This window comes from Phoxinus phoxinus (genome assembly GCF_949152265.1).
Source record: "Phoxinus phoxinus genome assembly, chromosome: 24".
Lineage (NCBI taxonomy): Eukaryota > Metazoa > Chordata > Actinopteri > Cypriniformes > Leuciscidae > Phoxinus > Phoxinus phoxinus.
This window is the reverse complement of record NC_136899.1, coordinates 9,655,858-9,677,356: the sequence shown is the minus strand read 5'-3', so window position 1 is coordinate 9,677,356 and position 21,499 is coordinate 9,655,858. Positions and strand designations below refer to the sequence as shown.

Genomic DNA, 21,499 nt, shown 5'->3' with positions numbered 1-21,499 from the left:
ATCCTGCTTGCCTTATCAGACTAGGGGTATAGATTTTCACTAGCTCCACCATGTTTTGTATATTGTTTATATTTATTGTCTTATTAGGCTAATTCAGTGCGATATCAAATAGAGCATGTAATATATGCTTTTCTAATGCTTGCTCTTTCATCATTTCTCTTGTTCTCCCGCAGTCTCGTACTTTGATGGGTGGACGCTCTGAAAGGAACGAGTACCTACTGCTCCATGCTTTCCATGAGAGGAACTTCATTGTTCCAGACAAGCAGTTCTTCAAGAAGCCGCAACAAAATCTGGTATTAGATATTTTTCCCCCCTTTTATTGCAGCTGTCAGACCATTTTAGCCTCAATTGATTCTGTTCCAATACTTTTTTGTCTTTTAATTCTGTTCTTAGGCTGAGGAGGAGGATGTTGACGCAGGGAAAGGCAAATCCAACAAAACGAGGAAGAAGGCAGCTTATGCTGGAGGTCTGGTGCTGGACCCAAAAGTTGGTGAGTCATTGTGTCTTAGGGTTGTCAAAAGTAACGACTTCGGTACCAAGTCGGTACTGAAATTTAAAAAATATGACGCTTTGAGCGCTGTTGAGCGGAATCATAAACGCCTATGATTGGCCATTGTGTTCACAAGCTCATCGGATATGTCTGTGATTGGCTACAATGATCAACGCACGGGAGTGTTTGAAAGTGTTTTGAAAGAAGGAGTGTTTGAAAACACAAGCAGGCGTGCCAGCGGACTGATCCACTGATAGACGTCTGCTTTCAAACTTTCCCGTGTGTATCTGGTAAGCGCTCGCTGAAGAACATCATTGATGTGTATTTACAACATGTTTTTGAAGCGCTGATCTTTGTAGCCACAGATATTAATTGATGAGTGCGTGAGTACAATGGCCAATCACAGGTGTTTACGATTCCGCTCACCAGCACTCAAACAGTCACATTTATTACATTTCAGTACTGACTTAGTACTGAAGTCGGTACTTTTGACATCACTATTGTGTCTGTGTGCATCTCATGGGTTGCGTTTATGTTTGTACCTCCCAAATCATCTATTCTATCTTCTGCCTCCAGGTTTCTATGATAAATTCATTCTGCTGTTGGACTTCAACAGCTTGTATCCCTCCATCATTCAGGAGTTCAACATCTGCTTTACTACCGTTGAGAGAGGAGCAACCAATACACGCAAGAAAACTGAGGTGAGTCGAAGGGGCGGCCGGCTGTGCCTGCATGGGTATCTTTGTATATTTTAAGCATGCCCTAAACTTCCATGATTACAGGAGTATGAAGATGAAATTCCCGAGCTGCCAGATCAGAGTCTGGAGATGGGCATTCTTCCCAAAGAAATTCGAAAACTGGTGGAGCGCCGTCGACAGGTCAAGCAGCTAATGAAGCAAGCGGACCTCAACCCTGACCTGTACTTGCAGGTAAATACAATCCTAGGAAAGACTTGCATACCTTTCTGCAATGATAATAGACTGTTTTGGCAATTTGAACACCTTGCATGTTAGGAGTCGTATCCTAGCTCTCTGTCAGTATATTTTTTTATTTTTTTAAACACTGAAGTAAAGACTTTCAATGCATTCAATTATTGATGAATCTCCTCTCATAGTATGATATCAGGCAGAAGGCCCTTAAGCTGACAGCTAACAGCATGTACGGATGCCTTGGCTTTTCCTTCAGTCGCTTTTACGCCAAGCCTTTGGCTGCATTGGTCACTCATAAAGGAAGAGAGGTATGTAACAATACACATTACTATATTTAGTGGGTATACTGTTTAGACCTACTGTGCATCTGTGCATCCTACTGTACTGTTGCATGAAAGGTTTCTGTTTAACATGTTTTTTGCAGCATTGAGCATTTTGACCAATCACAGATGTTGCACAGTTATGCACATGAATGCTGTGGCCAATGATTGAATCAGAGGCTTTCATTCAACGGTTACAATATCAAGGGAAATACTCAATTATGATTTTTCCTCAATGTTCTGACACTGATTGAAACAGGATGTTGAGTGGAACGTAACAAAGAACTTACCCCCCCCCCCCCCCCGTCCCCTTTTAAATATCTGTCATCACTTACTTTAGTTTTATTTAATTTACATTAGTTTTTCTCAGCCAATATTCCCGTAAGAAACTGCATTTAAATGTATACATAAAAAAAAAAAAAAAAAAAAATTTAACGTTAAAAATAATTTAATTAAATTACACATTTTAAGAATATAGATTACCTTCAAGCTTATACAGTCCTACCAGGATTTTTTTGGGTGACAAATTCCAGAAATCTATATATATATATATATATATATATATATATATGTATGATGTGCTTTTGGCTATTTTTTAAATTAGTCTTTTTAGTACTTCAACTTATTTCAATTATTTAGTTTTAGTACTTCAACAATTGCATTTCTAATATTTATATTTTGTTTTGTTTCAGCTTAATTTCAATTTACAAAAAATATATTTTTTTAGTTTTAACAATAGCTTAACAATAGTTTTCTGACAAATGATTTAGTTTCTTAATGAGTTTCATAAAATATACAATATTTAGGAAAGTTTAACATGGGTTTAGATGAAGTATACCATAAAGTATTACATTACCATTCATAAACCATTGGCGCCATGTTCAGTTCCTGCCACTAGAGTGCAGTCTAAACTCAGCCATCCCCGTGTCTACGCGCAAGCTGCTCCTCGGGCCTCTGGCTCTGAAATCACTCATTCCTCATGAGCCTCTGTTCTCTTTTGTGCTTTAACCAATTTGACTTGATCTCTTGTTCCTTTTATGCCACCTCCTTGGCATGATTGCCGGCTACCTGCTCTTGAGTTTAATGAGACCAGACTTTTGTGAAAGCCCACTGGGATGTAGCAATACAAACGGCGACACATTCACGTTCATGCCCCTCTCCCTTCTTCCACATTACCGCTGGGCGTTGTGGGGCATTGTTTGAAATGTGGGGGGAACCAGTAATTACAATCTCTTTGCATTAGCCCCAGCATTCAACACGCAGCTTTTTACTGCCTCTGTGTGCCTCGTTTGTTACAAGAGCTACAAAAAACATTGAAATAAGTTCAATAAGAGGAAAAAGGAAAGTTTGTGACTTTGATTTCTGCATTTGAGGATTAAATTTTGCAGTGCTAAAACCACTTCACTGGAGTCCGCCAATATTAATATGCGATTCTTCATGTCGGCAAGCCCAGCTTGACTCAACAACCCTAATTACTTTGATTAGTCTTTATTGTGATACATATTCTCCACTGTCAACCAGCGTGGTGCCGAACTGTGTGCTAAGATGCTTTAATAGAGATCAATGGGAAATGGAAGGGGGGACGGTAGGAACAAATACTCACACTTGCGTTACGTTGACCCCGTCATTAGTGGCGTAATTTTAATGGTCATGTATTCAGTTGCCATTTATATTTTGATTGAGTGGCTTCTTTATCTGTTGAGAACCATGTTAGCAATAGGCTTTGGTGTTGTGGATGTCATTTTTTCCATGGCGCTAAAGATGCTTGATTTGGCCCCCATTTGGATGCCCTCCTGAGCTTCTCGTCTTTCCTGATTGGCCTACGGTAAGGGGATCTGGACAAGCCCCCGGTGATTCTCGGCTTGTTGAAATATGCAGGTTCTCAGAGCCGTGATGGAGATGACGGCTGTTTGGCACCAGCGTCCGAAGGATTTAGTGCACTATATTCGATTCAAACTTTTAAGAGGGCAAGAAGTCAAATAGGCGATTTTTCTTTTGTGTCTTCCATTGGTGCCAGACACGCAGAACGCAGATCGTAACCGTTATCTAATTTGACAATTGGGTTTTACGATCGTCAAACACTAAATTGTGTCAGATGGCGCGCCAGCCTCAACTTCTGATGGATGGTCTGCTGTCTGCACCATCATTGTTTTGGGATAAGAATTACAGGCGCTCTGCTTTTAATAGAGCTAACTAATGCTTTCTGAGAAGCTAGCTTAGTGCTAACCTGCCTCAGGGGTGTAAATTCAGCCAGCAGGTGTTGTCAAGTGGGTTAAAGTCTAGAGGTGCCGCAAGAGAGAAAGTTTTGAGCTTTATTTGCTGGTTGCCTTGAGTGAAGGAATAGGGTCAGTTTCTTAAGGCAGTGTTATCAACTCTCTTTTTGTTTTTAATTTAATTTTCCGCTTGCAAGGGACTCTCTTCCTAAAATATAAAGACAGCTACTGTATATGTATTTCCTTTTATAAAACTCAATTTATGCTGTGTGAAAGGTGTATAGTATGTTTTTATTTATTATTATTATTGTAGTATGTTAAACATTTAATAAAGTTAGGGGTATAAACCCACAGAAACTTGTAATTTGTTTAGTGCTTTTCACAAAAAAAGCAGTTTTACTAAAAATAATAAGTAGAAACTACCATCTTTCTATTTATTAATGTATGTAAGTTTTATTATTTCACAATATTTGTGCTTTTATTATATTTTTTATTTAAAAAAACTTAACCCTTAAATGTTTTTGTTGAAAGGATTTTCCATAGGAACCTTTTTTTGCTAACCCCAAAACCATTGCACCAGACTTGAGTTTAAATTATACAGTTATATTATATAATTAGTTTTTTTTGCTGCTTGGAGTCTATAGAAGCAAAACAAGATCAGCGAAGTGGTTAATATGATGTACAAGTTGACTCTTTTATCAAAACTGGCTTACGGCACAGTTTTTTTTGTCTCATTTTGCGGTATGGCGGTTTGGGGAAATCCCCCTGTTGGCCAGTTAGCAAGAGCCATGTGCGTTTAGCCTTTACTAGCACTTGTAAAGTGACGTTCCGTGGCCCTTGACCTTTCCAGGGAAACATTTGTTCTGGTGCGAACCCTGTACTCCCCTGGTATGAAATGTATGCCATGGAATAGACGTTTAGGGTTTCATGCTGAGGGGTCCGTCCTGATTGATGTGCCTACATTTTATTTTCAGCTCTTTGTGCGGCAGCCAGTGTGAAAAGCGGAGCTTCAGCTGTGGAGCTGGGGAGGGGGTTCGGGTCTGGGGTTAATCGAGTGATGTTTACAACTTCTGTCGCTACGGACTGCTGATGGTTCTGGAACGTTAGTTAGCCTGACCTCTCACCCCACCTTGCCGCCAGGCCCTGGACTCCTCTTTACCTAGTTTAGACGAGTTCACGAGTAAAACAAAACGTATTATGCGGTCACGGATGGCATGCCCTTGTGCCATGAATTCTTCAGATCTTAAGCGGCTGTTGGTGAGATGAGATGGACTGTCGTTGTGACGGGGAGGTTGAGTTAGGTGTCATCTGAGTAAACATTGTTTCCTTGCTGCTCTCTCAGACGACATATCCAGTTGTTCAAATTACAAAGGTCATTTTTAACCTTCCCAGAATAAGATGCAAGTGCCCTCCTCCCCCCTGTAGTCATTGTTGTATGCACCGTTTGACCTTGTGGTCTTTGGTTGGGGATTTGCTCCTGATATCACTGGACTTAACAAATAGTCACAGGGCCCAAGGAATATTTTTGGATTTGGGCGCGAGATGCAGTCGGCCTCACGTAGCTTCGCGTTCTCCGCACAAGTTCCCTCAAGAGCTTTGCACCTTTTAATTTAGGCTGGCATCGTGAGTGATGTGTTATTCTTAACTAATACCTTCTGCGGACTCTTTTAATGTTGTGTCTTTAAATTTAATGACACGATTGATGTCATTTTCCCCATTCGGCTCACTGAAACGCTTCTGTTTAGCTCTAATTAAATCTTTATCTTAGAGACTGGTATTACTGTTGTTAATGAATAAGTGGAAAGAATAATGTCACCCTGCATGTGTTGAGGTGTTACTCAATTTTCCAATGATGTAGTTCAGTAAACTGTAGAACATAGTGTTGAATTACACTTCAGCCTCCTTTAGAATCAACAAGCTGTTCTGCTTTATTCCCAAAGTCCATTCGAATGAAGATACTCAATTAGAACAAATATAATGACTGCATCCATTGTCCCCCTAAAATTCCTATTTATGACTGCTAAGGTAATTACATGTAAAAATGGTGAAGTATTGGGACAATTAAGTAGCCAATATTGATAGATATTATTTTTTATAGTGTTATTTACGCATCGAGATACTATTATAGTTTTTAAATCTTTCTTTATATTTTTGGTTTTCATTTTAATTTGAGTAATTTTTTTGTAAATTTGTTGTGATTGATTTAAAAAAAAAGTTTTTATTTGTTTGTTATTTTAGCATATCAAGTTAAACTAAATTAAAATAAGAAATGTTGCCTTTGCAATAAATTTAAATTTAACAAAAGTTTTTTTTAAATGGTTTTAGATTAAGTATTGTTTAACTATAATAAGCCTGCTGTCATCTAGCCCGAAATGTTTTCACACGGGCCTCCATGGATATGAAGGTCTTGCAACCTGTGCTGAGATTATTTGTACAGTATGAGGAAAATAGCGTGCATTAGTGTGTCAATATGTGTCAGCTCAAGCTCTTAATTTAGAAACAAGATCTAATAAATTTTGTTAGGAAATATTGATCAGAGGTATTATGTAGGGGTTTGGGAAGGGGACGCGGCGTTCTTTTTAGTGGTGTATTTTTACCTCCAGTTATAAATGCCTGGCTGCCCGCTAAAGTGATTTCAGGCGGTCGTATTAAATCAGAGAGTGGATTTGCAGTGATATTTTACCCCATAGAGCTCAGACTCCATGTGATCTCCCCCGATTGCTTCCACACGGTTTATGTAGAATCTGTGCACACCTTTGTTGTGTAAATGTCTTTACAAATGACTGTCATTTTACTGTTGTCTTTGTGTGTTTGCTGTTGTTACGTCCTTTGGATCATGATTTGCACATTGTCAGAGGTGTGACTTTATGTGGCCATCTACCTAAAAGATGTGTTCGCATGCTACGAGGTGATTCATTTTTGCGCGTCCCGCTGTGGTTTGAATCTGACTGTGTGTGTGTGTGTTTTAGATCCTCTGGGCAGAGGATAGAGAGATGACAGCGGACGTATTTCACCCTGACAGTGCTGTGTGGTTGTTGCTATTTCAGGCAGAGGACTGTCATCCTCAAAATGCTTTTCAGCAGGATGCTTTTCAAAACAATCGTCACCAGATACTTTCTTTTACAAGGTTTCTGTACCGCTCTGGGGCTTAAAATGCCTGCTATGATGTGCACCGAAGCCAACAGAAGGCCAGATGCCCCGGGTGAGCAAATGGCACCACAGGGCATGAGGAATGAACTGTTTATGAGAGCAGCCGTAGACTTCAGTTTTTCTCTATAACCATTCCACCAGCCGCTTGAAATGGTTGGGAAGAGATAAATGAACGTGTTAATGACAGACCTGTCAATTGGGGCAAAAAGATGGAGGGTCTTGTGTAGACTGGGCCAAACACTCCTGTTCTGTCAATCACTGCAATCTGAGCCAGTTGCTTCAGTTCATTGGTGGTATTTTAACACCATTTTAACTTTAGGATGCACTGCTTGGTATCACCTTCCATTACGTGCTTATTGGAGTCAATTTGGAGTAAGAGGCATTTGGAACGAATTTAACTTCCGTAAAGTGACGCATTTCCAGTTCGTATTGAATATTAAAGTAGGCTGAGACTTCATTTAATCCATCAGGATCTAATTAGAGTATGAAAAGTAGGCGTTATTATTTACTGATGCCATTTTGTTTTTCACATGTTACATTAATGGGCATTTACATGGAGAGAAAATGCAGTTCAATAATAATGTTTAAGAAGCAACTAAGTGAAAAAATAGAGTATTTACTGATGCATCAAAGAAAAATTAGTCAGGCGTTTTTGCTTAGATGTGTGTGTGACAGAGTAATTAGTGATCTGATGGTAGGCTCCATAATGACCCTCTGCTGACTCTTTATCATGTCACGCTCCAGATGTGTCCCCAGGCATGTGACACAGAGGGTCTGGTCCCCTTTTCCGTCTTACTAACAGGCGGCTTTTGCTCCAACACAGCCGCTAATTCACTGGGCTTTGTAATTACAGTCCACTTTTGTCACTTCTGCCCGCAGTCAGACAGGGAGCTGAGAAAAGGCTAAATGGGGCACTGTTTGGCCCACTGGACAAAAGTACAGAATGTCGAAAACATTTACAGATGAGATAGTGTTGTCTGTGTTTAGTCATTCCTGCACAACAAAGAATTTATACATTTATTTAATCAGCATAAAGACTGAATTAGATTTTAGGCTGAATAAAGATAAAATTGTTTTAATATAGTATGTAATTAAGTGTCATTTATCTTTAAAACTCTTCAGGCCAGAGTGGCTTTATTTTCATGTGTTGGGGTTTCAGAGATTTGTTGATGCAATTTGAAAATGTGTGTTTTTGTTTGACTAACTGTGTTTTGCTGGCAGGACGTGGACTGAACAGTCGGCTCTGTGCCTTCTGTATGCTTACTTTCAGATGGGTTGGTCGGCATGCGTTTTAAGACGAGCTGTCCCCGCTCTTATTTCTGAGGCATAGTCAAATGACTTGTCTTTCAGCTGCATGTGCCCCCCCCAACCTGTTTCTGTTGTCCTAATGCACTGACATGCATTACAGTGCCCATGGAAACCTATGCAAACATAATCTAACTCATTACTGTAGCCCATTTTCTTTTTTCCTTTCCTTTTTGCTGGTCTAACTATACTATACTTTGTTAATATCTGACTGCGTCAGCGTTAACAGTGGAGCTAAATAAACTATGTACAGTGTACGGTTGCATTGCTAAGTGGCTGTAACTTTACGGCTCCCTGTGAAGTAAACTCGCACCTGCTCAAGGTCAGAGACACACACACAGAGACAGATGGTGTAGCAATTTATGTGTGGGCTCTAAGGGTACCGTTGGAGAGCTGGGTGCGGAGAAAAGTCTGATGAGTAGATCCACCTCAGCCTTCTGCAAAGTCTCTGTGATGCCACCTAGAGTTTGTATTGTATTGTGCATTATTAGTGGTTCAACATTGCCACTTGCACATACTTGAGGTTAGGGATTTGAAAAACCCATTCCCTTAGCACTTAGTATTAAGCTTTGCAAAAACGGAAGACACACCAACAGCAAACCCCATATAAGAATTTAATGTTTAATCCTGCTTAATTAGGTGCATGTTTGTGTGTTTTTGGGTGACCTTGGCTATGTTGGTTAATGCCGACAGCTATTTTGTTATTACTCAGACCTGACCTCCTACTTCCCTCTGGGAGGCATGCTACACCTCATAAAGCATGCTTAAGTCCTGCTCCAGTTTCAAGGAGTGGAGCTTCCCGTGTTCTGAAATAGCCTCGTCCTTGTCCCTCCGGGGGCTTGGGTTTGGCTACGGTGTGTGTGTGTGTGTGCGCTGGGGGGCATGAATCCTGGTGTCTTGCTCGATTGCTGTTGACAGGCTGCAGTGTGTCCCTGTCTCTTTGAGGCCTCAGATTAGCGCCCCTTATTCCCCTACCGACCCCCCCACCTGTCCGAGTCCCTCTCCCATAGAGGTCACCCTGCATGCCGGCACAGCGGCTGTGGGGTGTATGTTTAAGGCTGGACACCCTGAGTAAACAGTCACTGTTATCATGACACTTCAGATATGTACAGTCTACCTGTCACTGTCTGCAGTGGGTTTGTCTCCTTTGTTGTCCTTTTGAGGCCTATCTATAATTTGAATCAGTTCGAAAGTGAAGAGGTGATAGGACGACATGTGAACATTTAAAGGTGTTTTCATGCAAAGGAATATTCTTTTTAGAAATCTGAATTTGGTCATATTCGAATTATAAATGTTTTATGTAAGCAAAATTCAGGTTTTGAGATTTCCAAATTCGACATCAGGTATATGCCTGTATTTCTTAAAAAAATGTTTTTTGTCATATTAAATTCTTAATTAGAATATACACAATTGGAAAGGTACAAGCTTTCCACATAAACATTACACTGCACATCTGTTATTTTAAAGTTTATTTTTTATATATGTATATATTAAAAGTTATTTTAAAGTGTAATAACACATCACAATATTACGTTTTTTTACGGTTTTATTTTAATCAAATAAATGCGAAAGACTTCTTTCAAAAGCAGAAATCATACTGACCCCAAACTTTTGAATGATAGTGTAGTTAATTTAATTACAGAAATGCTTCAGTAATTGTAAACCTCTATTTGAGTTTCACTGTGGATTGTATTACATGTAAATACAGTCAATGGGGGTTTGAACCTGCATTTACCAAAAGAGCACCATTGCTCTAAGCCATGCCCCCCCCCCCCACCCTCTTTTTTCTTTTGCTTAACATATTATTTTTTTTCCTTGCGCTCTACTCCCTCTGTCTCTTTCATTTTTCCTTTTGTCCGCCTCAATTTTTTTCTCTGACAGCTGTGGTTTACATGGGTCTCTCTTTGCAGCTGGACAACCCCCCCCCCCTCTCTCTCTCTCTCTCTCGTCATGCAGTCCAGTGGTGATTAAGACTATTAGGCCTTATAATGACTCTGCTGGTGTGTGGGTTTGGAGCCTCATTTCAGTGCAGCTAATAGACCTCTTAGCCAATTATCCTCCATTTAGAAGCAAATCACAGAGGCTTTTTCTCTCCCCCTTTGATAAATGTTGAATTACTGAATAGATTTGCTAATTAAATTCTTTGTGTGTTTTGCATGTGCGAAACCTTGCGTTCGTGGGTTGGAGTTTACGCATGTGCGTTTTTTTCTTGTTTTTTTTTCGTACTATTTCTTGCTGATAGATGTATATACACCAAAGTGAGTGGGTTTGTTTGACTTTCCAGTTTGACCGATTTGAAATTGATATTGTTCTCTGCTTGCTGTGTTTAGTGTTTATTGTGTTTCCCGGTTGACATGCGGTCTTTTGTCTCCCACAGATTTTGATGCACACCAAAGAAATGGTGCAGAGGGTGAGTCATGATTAGTGTATGTTACAGTAATAATTAAGCGGCTCTTGCTGCGTTTGTTATTTGTAAGCCATGCGTGGGTTTGACGGTTTACGATTGTCCCTTAGATGAATCTGGAGGTCATATACGGGGATACCGACTCCATCATGATCAACACCAACAGCACCAACCTGGAGGAGGTCTTCAAATTGGGAAACAAGGTAAGTTTGGGAAGAAGCAGGGAGGGGGTTTCTGCACGTCTCATAGAAAAATGCTATCGGATCTTTAATGCATGAATGAGTCTGACACTAGTGATTGAGACATCACTGACAATCAGGACATAATTAAACAAGCCATTCTGCAACCAGCATCAATCGAATACATGTGTCTGTGTAGGTGAAAAACGAGGTGAATAAACTCTATAAACTCCTGGAGATTGACATCGATGGCGTGTTTAAGTCTCTTCTGCTGCTGAAGAAGAAGAAATACGCAGCACTGATGGTTGAGCCGCAAGGAGATGGCAAATACACCACCAAACAAGAGCTCAAAGGCCTGGACATTGTGCGAAGAGACTGGTGTGACCTGGCCAAGGAGTGTGGCAAGTCAGTGCACTGAACTTTCATTAGCTCTATCAATCCTTTATAAAGACTGTAATGTAGTACTAGTATTCTTAGCCCACTGTATATTCTTTTGTAATATGGTTGTGGTTTTACATGATCTTTTTCCCTTTCATTCTAGTTATGTGATTGGTCAGATTCTGTCAGACCAGAACCGTGACACCATCGTTGAGAACATTCAGAAACATCTGATTGAGGTTGGAGAGAAGGTGGCCAATAGCAGTATCCCACTCAACATGTTCGAGATACACAAGGTAAAGGACTGAATTAGAAACAATAAAAACTAAATTAAAATTAGGAGAGTTCAAACTAGGGCTGTCATTAACAATTATTTTAGTAATCGATTGATAATTTTGTCGATTAATCTGATAATTGTTTTTGGTAATACAAATAGACCAAGCAAAGACCTAAGCCTTTAAAATTACTTAAAATACATAATAACGAGGCAATAATATTTGGTTCAAATTAAGTATCAAAAGCAAGTAATCATATGGTTTATTAAAATAACACTTAATATACACAATAAACAATCATCTTATGCGCATTATGTATTATAACAAATGGCTGCAGAGGACGCCAACGGCCTGGTGTTACACTTTAAAGCAGATTCAAACTTTTTTTTATATTGTCCAAAAAAATGTATTCAAATGTTTACTTAGTTTTACTTACTAGTATTTAATATTTGGCCACTTCTTTATGATGGAAATTCTACAGCTGCTGTAATTTCTAGAACAAGAATATGTGAACATCAAAACATGCAAATTCAAAGCGAGGATTTAAACTTTTATTTTGAAATCATGATGAACAGTTCGCATATTTAGAAACATATTGATGTATTCTCCTGTGTTGCCATAGGTTTATAAATGATTTACCTTACGAATCTGATGTAATGGTGCACATTGCGTTCCCAGATGAAAGTTATAAGCCAACCAAACTCACAGCATATGAGTTTGAGACGCGCTCCATGCATGTACATGATAACAGTTCATGTGGAGCAGCATTTACTGTGAACAGAGCCACTCTGAGACTACACATAACCTACACGCATGTAAATAATAAAAACGCATCTATATATTAAACCCTCAGGGAATATATTTATTTAACTGTATTGGAGCCTTTGTAAATTCACAGTAGCACTATGCTATATATATTTTTTTTTAAAGGTTTTAATAAATCTTGCAGCCTTAGAAAATCTGTGAAATGCGCTATTTCCAGTATTTTGCCAGTTACTCAACATTTTTTAAATCGAGTACTCTAATTTGATGCTAATTTCAGACTATTTAAAGATTTGTACAAAACAGATTTAAATAACTGTTGTTTTTTGTTGTTGTTTTTTTAAGGTCATGAGAATATAATTTCATGGGTGTTCAAACTTTTGACTGGTAGTCTCATGTAGTGTGTTCATGGGAATAAGTTGTTTTTTCCCTTTCAGTCTCTTACAAAGGAACCTCAGGACTACCCTGACAAGAAGAGTCTTCCCCATGTCCATGTTGCCCTCTGGATCAACTCTCAGGGTGGGAAGAAGGTTAAAGCGGGTGACACTGTTTCTTATGTCATCTGTCAGGTGAGAATCCAGTGCATTTGTATCTCTGACTCTATAAATTGGCAGTAAACCCACACTAACCTTCTACCGCTGCCTATTAGGACGGTTCAAACCTGGCAGCCAGTCAGAGGGCGTATGCCCTGGAACAGCTTCAAAAACAGCCGGGACTCAGCCTGGACACACAGTACTACCTGTCCCAGCAGGTACACCCTGTGGTGGGCCGAATCTGTGAGCCTATCGAAGGCATTGATGCAGTGCTAATTGCTACTTGGCTAGGTGAGACTTTCTGGACTAGCATTCATTATATTTTGCCAAAAAGGACATTTGAATTGGGACCAATTCCTAACTAGCATGCACTCCATTGATTTATTTTATTTTTAAATGTAATTTATATTAATTGTTTTTTCTTTTATTTAATAACTACATCTGGACACATTCATTTGTTAACTTAATGGCATTTAAAATGTATTTAAAAAAATAATAAATAAAAAATAAATTCCCCCACTTTTTAAAAACGTATTTTGTTTTTTAGATAGTTCGTAAACATGATTATTTTGGAGATTTTAAACGTGTGTGTAATATATGTATATGTATATGTATATGTGTGTGTGTGTGTGTGTGTGTGTGTGTGTGTGTGTGTGTGTGTGTGTGTATATATATGTATATATATATATATATATATATATATATATATATATATATATATATATATATATATATACACACACACACATATATACATATATAATTTTATTTATATATATTGTTGTTTTCTTTTGCCTAGCAGCTGAGAAATCATTCCCCCCGCCCCCCCCCAGATGGAAATTCAGTTTCTTTAAAAAGTGCATGAACCCTGCCACTCTGTCTCCATGACAACAGACCCTGGTTGTTTGGTATCCTGCAGTTGGGTCCAAAACTCAGACACTAATTCAATCTATCCACCATGTTACTATAACCAAATAGCGGGTTTCCTTAATTACTTAACGATTAGCAACACATTTGTCACATTTGCTCCCAGAATTTGCTTCTCATGTAGTCTCAAAATTGCTTTGAAATACACACTACGTTCTGTGTCCGTTCCTAACTACAGTTCACGTACCACCCCGTTCCCTTGGCCGCCGGTGTGTGACATGCCGCATGTTTGCCTGTAGATGGCAGCAGCACTCGGGCGTCAGCGGGCTTGGATCCTCAGAGACGCCGGCTAATCCCCGAAGTCTCATAGTCAACACTTACTTATGTGCTCATTTATTCACTTAGCCAAATTACCCAGGGGGACGTAGACTGTTTTTCCATGCTCTAGTAGTGTTCGGTGTCACCTGGGGGGATTAAATGGAGATTCAGCTGCTGTCTCTTAATGATTTGATGATCTCAGCTGCCTGGGAAAAATCGGATAGCTGTGCTTTCTCTACCCCTCCTTTTTCCCCTTATTATGTTTCCAGTTTATTCTTATCGTTTGCTAGTCTCTCTCATCTTGCCTTCTGCAGTCGTGCCATCTTCTCTTTCTTCCAGTCCCTCTCTCCTCTTTCAGTCTTTCCTTATAACTCTCTTTCCATCACTGTCTGTCCACTGTCCATAAATACAACCGTGGGGAAGTCTGAGTCTGCACAGCATTATCACCAACACAGAAAGTGCCAGAATGTTCCAACTTGCATTGCTGACTTTTTAAAATGTATATTTGCATAGTTGGTTCATTTTCTTTGCTGTGTAATGCTAAATATAAAGCTTTTAGTTTGACTGCCATTTAAAGGGTGTTCACAGCACAAACTTTATTTTTATTTTTTTACCTGCTTGTCCAGGACTCGACCCAAGTCACTTCCGAGCCCAACAGCAGCAGCAACGTGAGGAAGAAGGGGACAATTTTCTTGGTGCTCCGGCCCAGCTCACTGACGAAGAGCGCTACCGTGATTGCGAGAGGTTTACTTTCAATTGCCCTGACTGTGGTACCGAAAACATCTACGACAATGTGTTTGAGGGGACGGTGAGTTATCAGCTCTCATATTCACATCCATTAACAAACCTGATCTTATCAGTCTGCAAAATGCCTACCAGTCCATCTCGATTCATGCATTTCTCACCATTCAATTGCGTCCTACCTCAACTTCCTGTTAAATATTGTGTAATGACAGGTAACAATAAATTTGAGCGGTGCAGGTGATTACTTCCTCTGCTTCTGGCTTTTACCGGCCTATTAATTTCAGAGCCACACACTTTTATTTATAGAGGCTTGGCAGAGCTGTGCAGGGGGGGGGGGGGAGAGAGAGCGGTTTTGTCAGGGTGTATTCCTGGAGCTCTTCAGTACACAGGATGTCCGTCATACTCCAGGCAGAGGTCAGCGGGGGCTAGAGGAGCATGTGTAATCTGCCGCTAATTAAGGGTCCGCACACACACATGCTAATGCACAGCTTTCTCTTGTCCAAGACTCATAAAAAGTGACATTGACCCCTCCACTGGGCTGATCTCTGTCCTCCTAGTTGTTTGGAGATTTTGCACTCTGCAGGCCAGGGAAGGCTTGGAATTCTGGGGAAAACTTTATGGCATTTTTGTGCACTGTAACTTATATATGCTTTACAAGCACTAATAGACTTTAATCAGGGTGGAAGCCATATTTAACTTAACGTGTCATGAAAACAAGTCTATGAATATGGTACAGACGGATCTATATGTTTATTGATCAGTCTGTATGTTTAACTTCAGTTACAATTAATAATTTAATTAACGTTGTTAATGTGTTTGTAATTTTTTTAGTTTCATATTACAGTTTTTTAACATTTCTCTGCTCTGTTCATTGGATTGTTCAGTGAGCACATTAGTTGTCCTTGCTGATTCAGTGAGAATTTGAGTTGTCAGAATGATTTAGAACAATGTATAACAAATCAGTTCAACTGACTGGTGAATCAAACAACCGCACCTAAGTGCTTTGTTTACAAATTTGGCAGCACTGTATGCTAGCTTACAAATATTTTGCCATAGTGCTGCAGAACATGGCGACACTCCAGAATAGAGGTGCAGGAAACACTAAGCCCATTGAACAGAATATACATGCATCCCATCTAAGGTTTGCTCGATACCACAATTTTGACTTCGGTACGATACCAGAATCTAGTACCTTAGTACCAATACTAAATTAATGCCGTAAGTGATAACCAGCCTCAAAAGATAACTGACTTAAGAGTAATTTTATTAAGAACTCCTCATGACACTGCAGTAACAAATGTGTTGCTTGTTTTCAAGCATAAATATATGAAGAACATAAATAGCCCTTCTCAGTGCTCCATACTCAGTAAAATTTAAGTGATACATATGATACATGAAGGCCAAGTATGGTATCCCATACTCGGAATTTGTCCTCTGCGTTTAACACATCCAAGTTAGTGCGCACACATTAGTGACCATTGAACACACACACACACACACACACACACACACACTGCAAGCCGTGGACACACACTCCCGGGCAGTGGGCAGCCATTTTTCATGTAGCGATTTGGGGTTAGGTGCTTTGCTCAAGGGCACCTCAGTCATTTCCTGCCTTTATTGAGGATCGTACCTGCAACCTTCCAGTTACCAGCCTGACTCTAACCATTAGGCCATGACTGCCACAAGGTGATACAACTAAAATGGTATTTGTTGTTATAGAACTATTATTGAATTATACAAAAAGTGCAATCTTCCTACAAAAAGTAGCATATTACACATTACATAGAACAAGTGGCATATCTATTAATTTGCATTTGCATTGACAGTAACAGATTTATGTCCCATCTGCTGCTATGGTTATCACTGTCAGTCATCGCAGTTTCGGATTCAATCCCACATTTAGATAAGGCATGATACATGCTTATTGACACATGCTTATTGTTTACAATCACTGAAGCTCAGCATCGAAAACTCCTTTTATAATCAATGAAGCTGACAACACTGCACAATGAATCTCTTATTTAAATTGTTATTTTTTTAATTTTTTTATAATGATTCTTGGATGTGCTGAACTTTAAGCTTGCGAAACAAAAATGCGTTTTCATCAGTGATGAGTGGCTTCTGACTAATTTAAACACCTTTAATTGGCCAATGTGTTCACATGCTCAACAGCTATGTCTGTGATTGGCTACAATGCTCAATGCTGCAAACTCTGCTCTTCACGGAGTGCTTACACAAATGTATACAGAAGCATTAACATTATTGATATTCATGTTATTTTCTAATTTTATTTATCATCAGCAAAATTATTGTTTAGATAGTCATGTCCCTTTTATCACATTTGCTGGTTTCGCCTCAGTTTTTGGTGACACACTAGCACATAGCAGTAAACTTTGGATCAGCAGCGTATCAAGTACCAAAATGAGCAAAGTCATGATATTGTACTGTTTGAAATATGATATATATCAATATTTTTCCAGTACCGGTATATCGCGCAGCCCTGATCCCATAACAGCCTTATTTTCAAATTCGATGTGGCGTCTAACCTGACTAAGCTATATTGTAGTTTTTACAGATATCCACTTCCAGTGTACACTTTCATGTATGTGGTACCCAGTGTATGTTATGTTGATGAATAAATGGGCTTGTTACATATACTCCTGTATTCATCTGATAAGGTATCTAATAATTAGGAGTACAGGGTTATAGCAGAGCCCTGGTTATAGGGAGGGGGGCTGATGAAAGGAAGACTTGAGGGAACAGCCTTGACTCATAGACACTGCAGATCGTTTTCTTATCAAAGCCAGCCGTGGAGAGAGGGAGGAGGACAACAGGAATGCAAACAGACGATACTAGAGACAGTATTTGCATAGACGCACAGTTCTCCCTTAAAGTGGCGCTCAGTGAAAGATGTAAAGATCATAAAAACGCTAATGGCTCGCAGCGACTACCGCTTCACCACCACCGTGCCATAAAATAAAGAGTAATTTGTTTGTGTGAGACGGTGAGCTCGAGCAAGTGTGCTGATGCATTAGCCACACACACACACACACACACACACACACACACACACACACGGTCCTTCAGCTTATTTGAGGCATAATGAGCACCATAAACAGCTCTGCTAGTGCCCATGTGAGGTTAGATTGAAGAAATATCAGGCTACAATAGTTTTTATGCACTGTTTAACTACAATTTTTGCCACTGTTACTCAATGGGAGGTCTAGGGCCTTTTAGATGTAGAAAAGCAGGCAAAGCTTGCAAATCATCTGCGCAGTATGGCATTTGTTACTTGCTGTCACCGAGATACACAGCTGAACGCTTAATGCAGTGCCATTTTTGCTCCTGCTTGTTTCTTTTCCTATCTGGATACCCTAGAGACTTGGTGTGGGGGCACCGACATTATACTTTTAGTATGTTTGAAGGTCTAATAGGTCAGGTCTAATAGCCTTTAAAAGACTAAATTCTTTGGGCAATGCCAGTCAACAGGATAAATGCCCTGATTATGTTTTTTTTTTTTTTTTTGTACAGTCTTCTGTATCGTGATCAAATGCTGTGTTAAAAGTGAATTTGTTTGTTTCCAGGGGAGCACCTTGCAGCCCAGCCTCAAAAATTGCTGCCACGTCCCCTGTGGGGGCAGCCCGATGGAATATCCCATCCGTATTAGCAACAAACTGCAATTGGACATTCGCCGGCACATCAGGAAATACTACAGTGTGAGTATTAATAAATGCTTCTCGTAATGCACTGCCCATGTGTTCCAGATTATGAGGTGTGTAACTTTAAAGACCTTTTTGCACCAGGAATGGTGCAAATTACTAGTGAAAATTCCCACCAAATGACCCAAATTGTTGTTTTTAATGACCAAATGTGATATTTAGAATCTTTTTTAAAATGTATTTTAACAGTAATAATTACATTATCACTAACCTATGACATAACAAAATATAAATAATTAAAAATATTATATTATAATATATTAATATTATAATATATTAATATTATAGTTAACATTAATTAATAGTATTATTATTCCTTATTCATATTAACAAGTAATAATATTAATATTTTTAATGACCAATTATGATAATCGGGATAATTGTTTTTAAATTATCACTAGATTATCTACGTTAATACTAGACTACAGCATCAAAAATATTTACATGTATAATTTTAATAACATTTATTATTACTATTATTATTAGGGGCCAAGCACTGAAGGTGCGGGCACCTATTGTATCTGTTCCCGTTCTTATTCTTCTTTTTCTTTTTCTTTTTCTTCTTCCGACTGGGCGTCTATGGCAGCCTATAGAACCGTTTGCGGGAAACTTATGAAAATTGGCACAGTGATAGAGGACAATCTGAACTATCACCATAGCAAATTTGGAGTCTCCAACTCATTCCCTCTAGCGCCACCAGCTGTCCAAAGTTTCACTCATGTTTATGCTAATAACTTTTGAACCACAAGGGCTAGAAACAAAATTCTTTTTTCCTCTGATTCCTGAGCTCATGACGATTCGACTACACCCTATGACGTCATTTTCCGTCATAATAGTTTTCCCGCCATTTTGAATTTTCCGAAAAACCTACTTTTTCGAACTCCTCCTAGGCCGTTGCTCCGAATTTTACGAAAAATGAACCAGATCATCTCCAGACCTGGACAACCAAAAGTTATGGAATTCAAGTTGATTCGAATTACCGTTCTCGAATACCGCGCAAATAAATTTTACGTAGCGCTTGCGAAAACAGACGTAAGGCCGTATCTCCACAACGCTTTATCGGATTCAGACCAAATTTGGTACATGTCATCACAAGCATGATCTGAGGCTACATGCTGCGTTTCGGCGCAGCGCCACCTACTGGTCTGGAGATATGAAGAATTTATGTTTTTGCTTATAACTTCTGAACGGTTTGTTCAAAAATCACAAAAGTGGTCTCGTTAGATTCAGGGCGTCGTGCTGAGTTGACTGATATTCAATTTTCCCATATCGGCCATTTTGGCTGTCGGCCATTTCGAATTATGTGCTAAAATGCTGTATTTTATGAACACATGAACGTATCGTTACGAAACTCAGTATGGGTCATCAGTACAACGCCCTAAAGGTACTCAAAAGATTATGAGACAGCGCCACCTTTTGGTCAAAAGTTATAATGAAATTTCCAAAAATGCTAATAACTTTTGAATAAATTTGCCTATTGTAATGACACTGATCTCAATAGATTCATTGGGTTATGCTGAAAACATAGATACCAATTTTGCCATAGTCAGCCAAACTTCCTGTCCGCCATCTTTATTTTCTTTTAAAACCTACTTTTTCGAACTCCTCCTAGACCGAACGTCCGATTTTCACCAAAATCGGATCGTGTCATCTCCAGACCGTGCCGAGTAAAAGTTATGGATTTCGTGTCGATAGACGAAACCGTTTTCGTATACCGCAGTGGCAAAGTTGAGGCATGATGCCAAAATGACTATTCAGGCTTTATATCTGCAATGCCTTGACATATTGACACCAAACTTTGTATGTGTCGTCGTCACTTCACTCTGACCACATCACAACAGTTTTGTAACTGCGCCACCTATTGGTCTAAAGTGATAATCTATTAAATCATATTTTTAAGTTAATGCATGTGATTTTTCAACCATTTTGCCAAAATTCATCTTTAAATGTCTTCAATTGCTCCTTGCTGCAGTTGATCTCTCACTCTCAGCCACTTTGGCACGTCTTGTCGTCTTGCTTGCGCTTGGCCCCGGTGATTGCTGCTTGCAGCTATATTTATTATTATTATTATTAATTATCTTTTGATATCAATCTATAAGTAGAATAAATAATTACCAGCATATTTCATATTTTTCTTCAAAAATGCAGTACAAAATTACATGAAAAATAAATAGACTCAGTCCAGCTGACTTCCTAAAAATTTCACAATAAATTCATAATATTTAAAGAACCTGAATTATTCACAACTAAATAAAAATGAATAAATAAAGGTCAGAAGAATATATGTTTGTATAACTGTGCATAATTACAGTGTTTAATTTACAACAATAATCTGATTATTTTATAATGAATCTATTATATTAGTGTTAAACCAACTTTTCCAAAACCATGCAGCAACTTATTAATTTATATTTATTATTAATTAATATATTATTATTAATTAATAACTTATTAATTATTAATTAACTTAAGGCGAATAGCTTGATGACATGGAATCATCTTCGATTGGTCTAACGTCTATATGAAGACCTACGATGCAAAAGCCTCTAAAAGCCACCTCTGTCAAAAATTTGATAATATTGAGTGAATGATCTCCGCAATATTAAGCGGATATTCAATATTTGGGTTCATCAAATATTTTCACTTCAAACTCACTAAATCCCAGCCTCAGCCCATTCAGAAATGCCGGTTCTTGGGTAGAAACCTAAACATAGGAGCCTGATAAAAATGTTAATATTAAACAAAATCTTTAGACAGACTTAGAGGCTTTTGCATTTGAAGTCTTCATATGTTAACGTGTCTAGAGTCAAAACAAAAGTTGTTTGCATATGCTTTTGCAGAAGCTCTGTGTTCATTTGTCAATTGAGTCTATACAGTAACACATCACAGGTACGCATTATCAAGTTCCTT

At 38.9% G+C, this 21,499-nt stretch overlaps 1 protein-coding gene across 2 annotated transcripts in view; it reads left to right on the top strand.

Moving 5' to 3' along the window:
* Positions 1-21,499, top strand: part of pola1 (polymerase (DNA directed), alpha 1) — a 54,281-nt gene that overhangs the window by 12,455 nt on the left and 20,327 nt on the right. For both annotated transcript variants that reach the window (XM_079602555.1, XM_079602554.1), the window contains exons 22-34: positions 174-293; positions 394-490; positions 1,067-1,191; positions 1,273-1,419; positions 1,605-1,727; positions 10,785-10,817; positions 10,922-11,014; positions 11,190-11,395; positions 11,532-11,664; positions 12,843-12,974; positions 13,055-13,229; positions 14,750-14,931; positions 18,455-18,586. In XM_079602555.1, the coding sequence (XP_079458681.1) occupies positions 174-293; positions 394-490; positions 1,067-1,191; positions 1,273-1,419; positions 1,605-1,727; positions 10,785-10,817; positions 10,922-11,014; positions 11,190-11,395; positions 11,532-11,664; positions 12,843-12,974; positions 13,055-13,229; positions 14,750-14,931; positions 18,455-18,586 (1,698 nt within the window). The remainder of the gene's footprint in view (positions 1-173; positions 294-393; positions 491-1,066; positions 1,192-1,272; positions 1,420-1,604; positions 1,728-10,784; positions 10,818-10,921; positions 11,015-11,189; positions 11,396-11,531; positions 11,665-12,842; positions 12,975-13,054; positions 13,230-14,749; positions 14,932-18,454; positions 18,587-21,499) is intronic.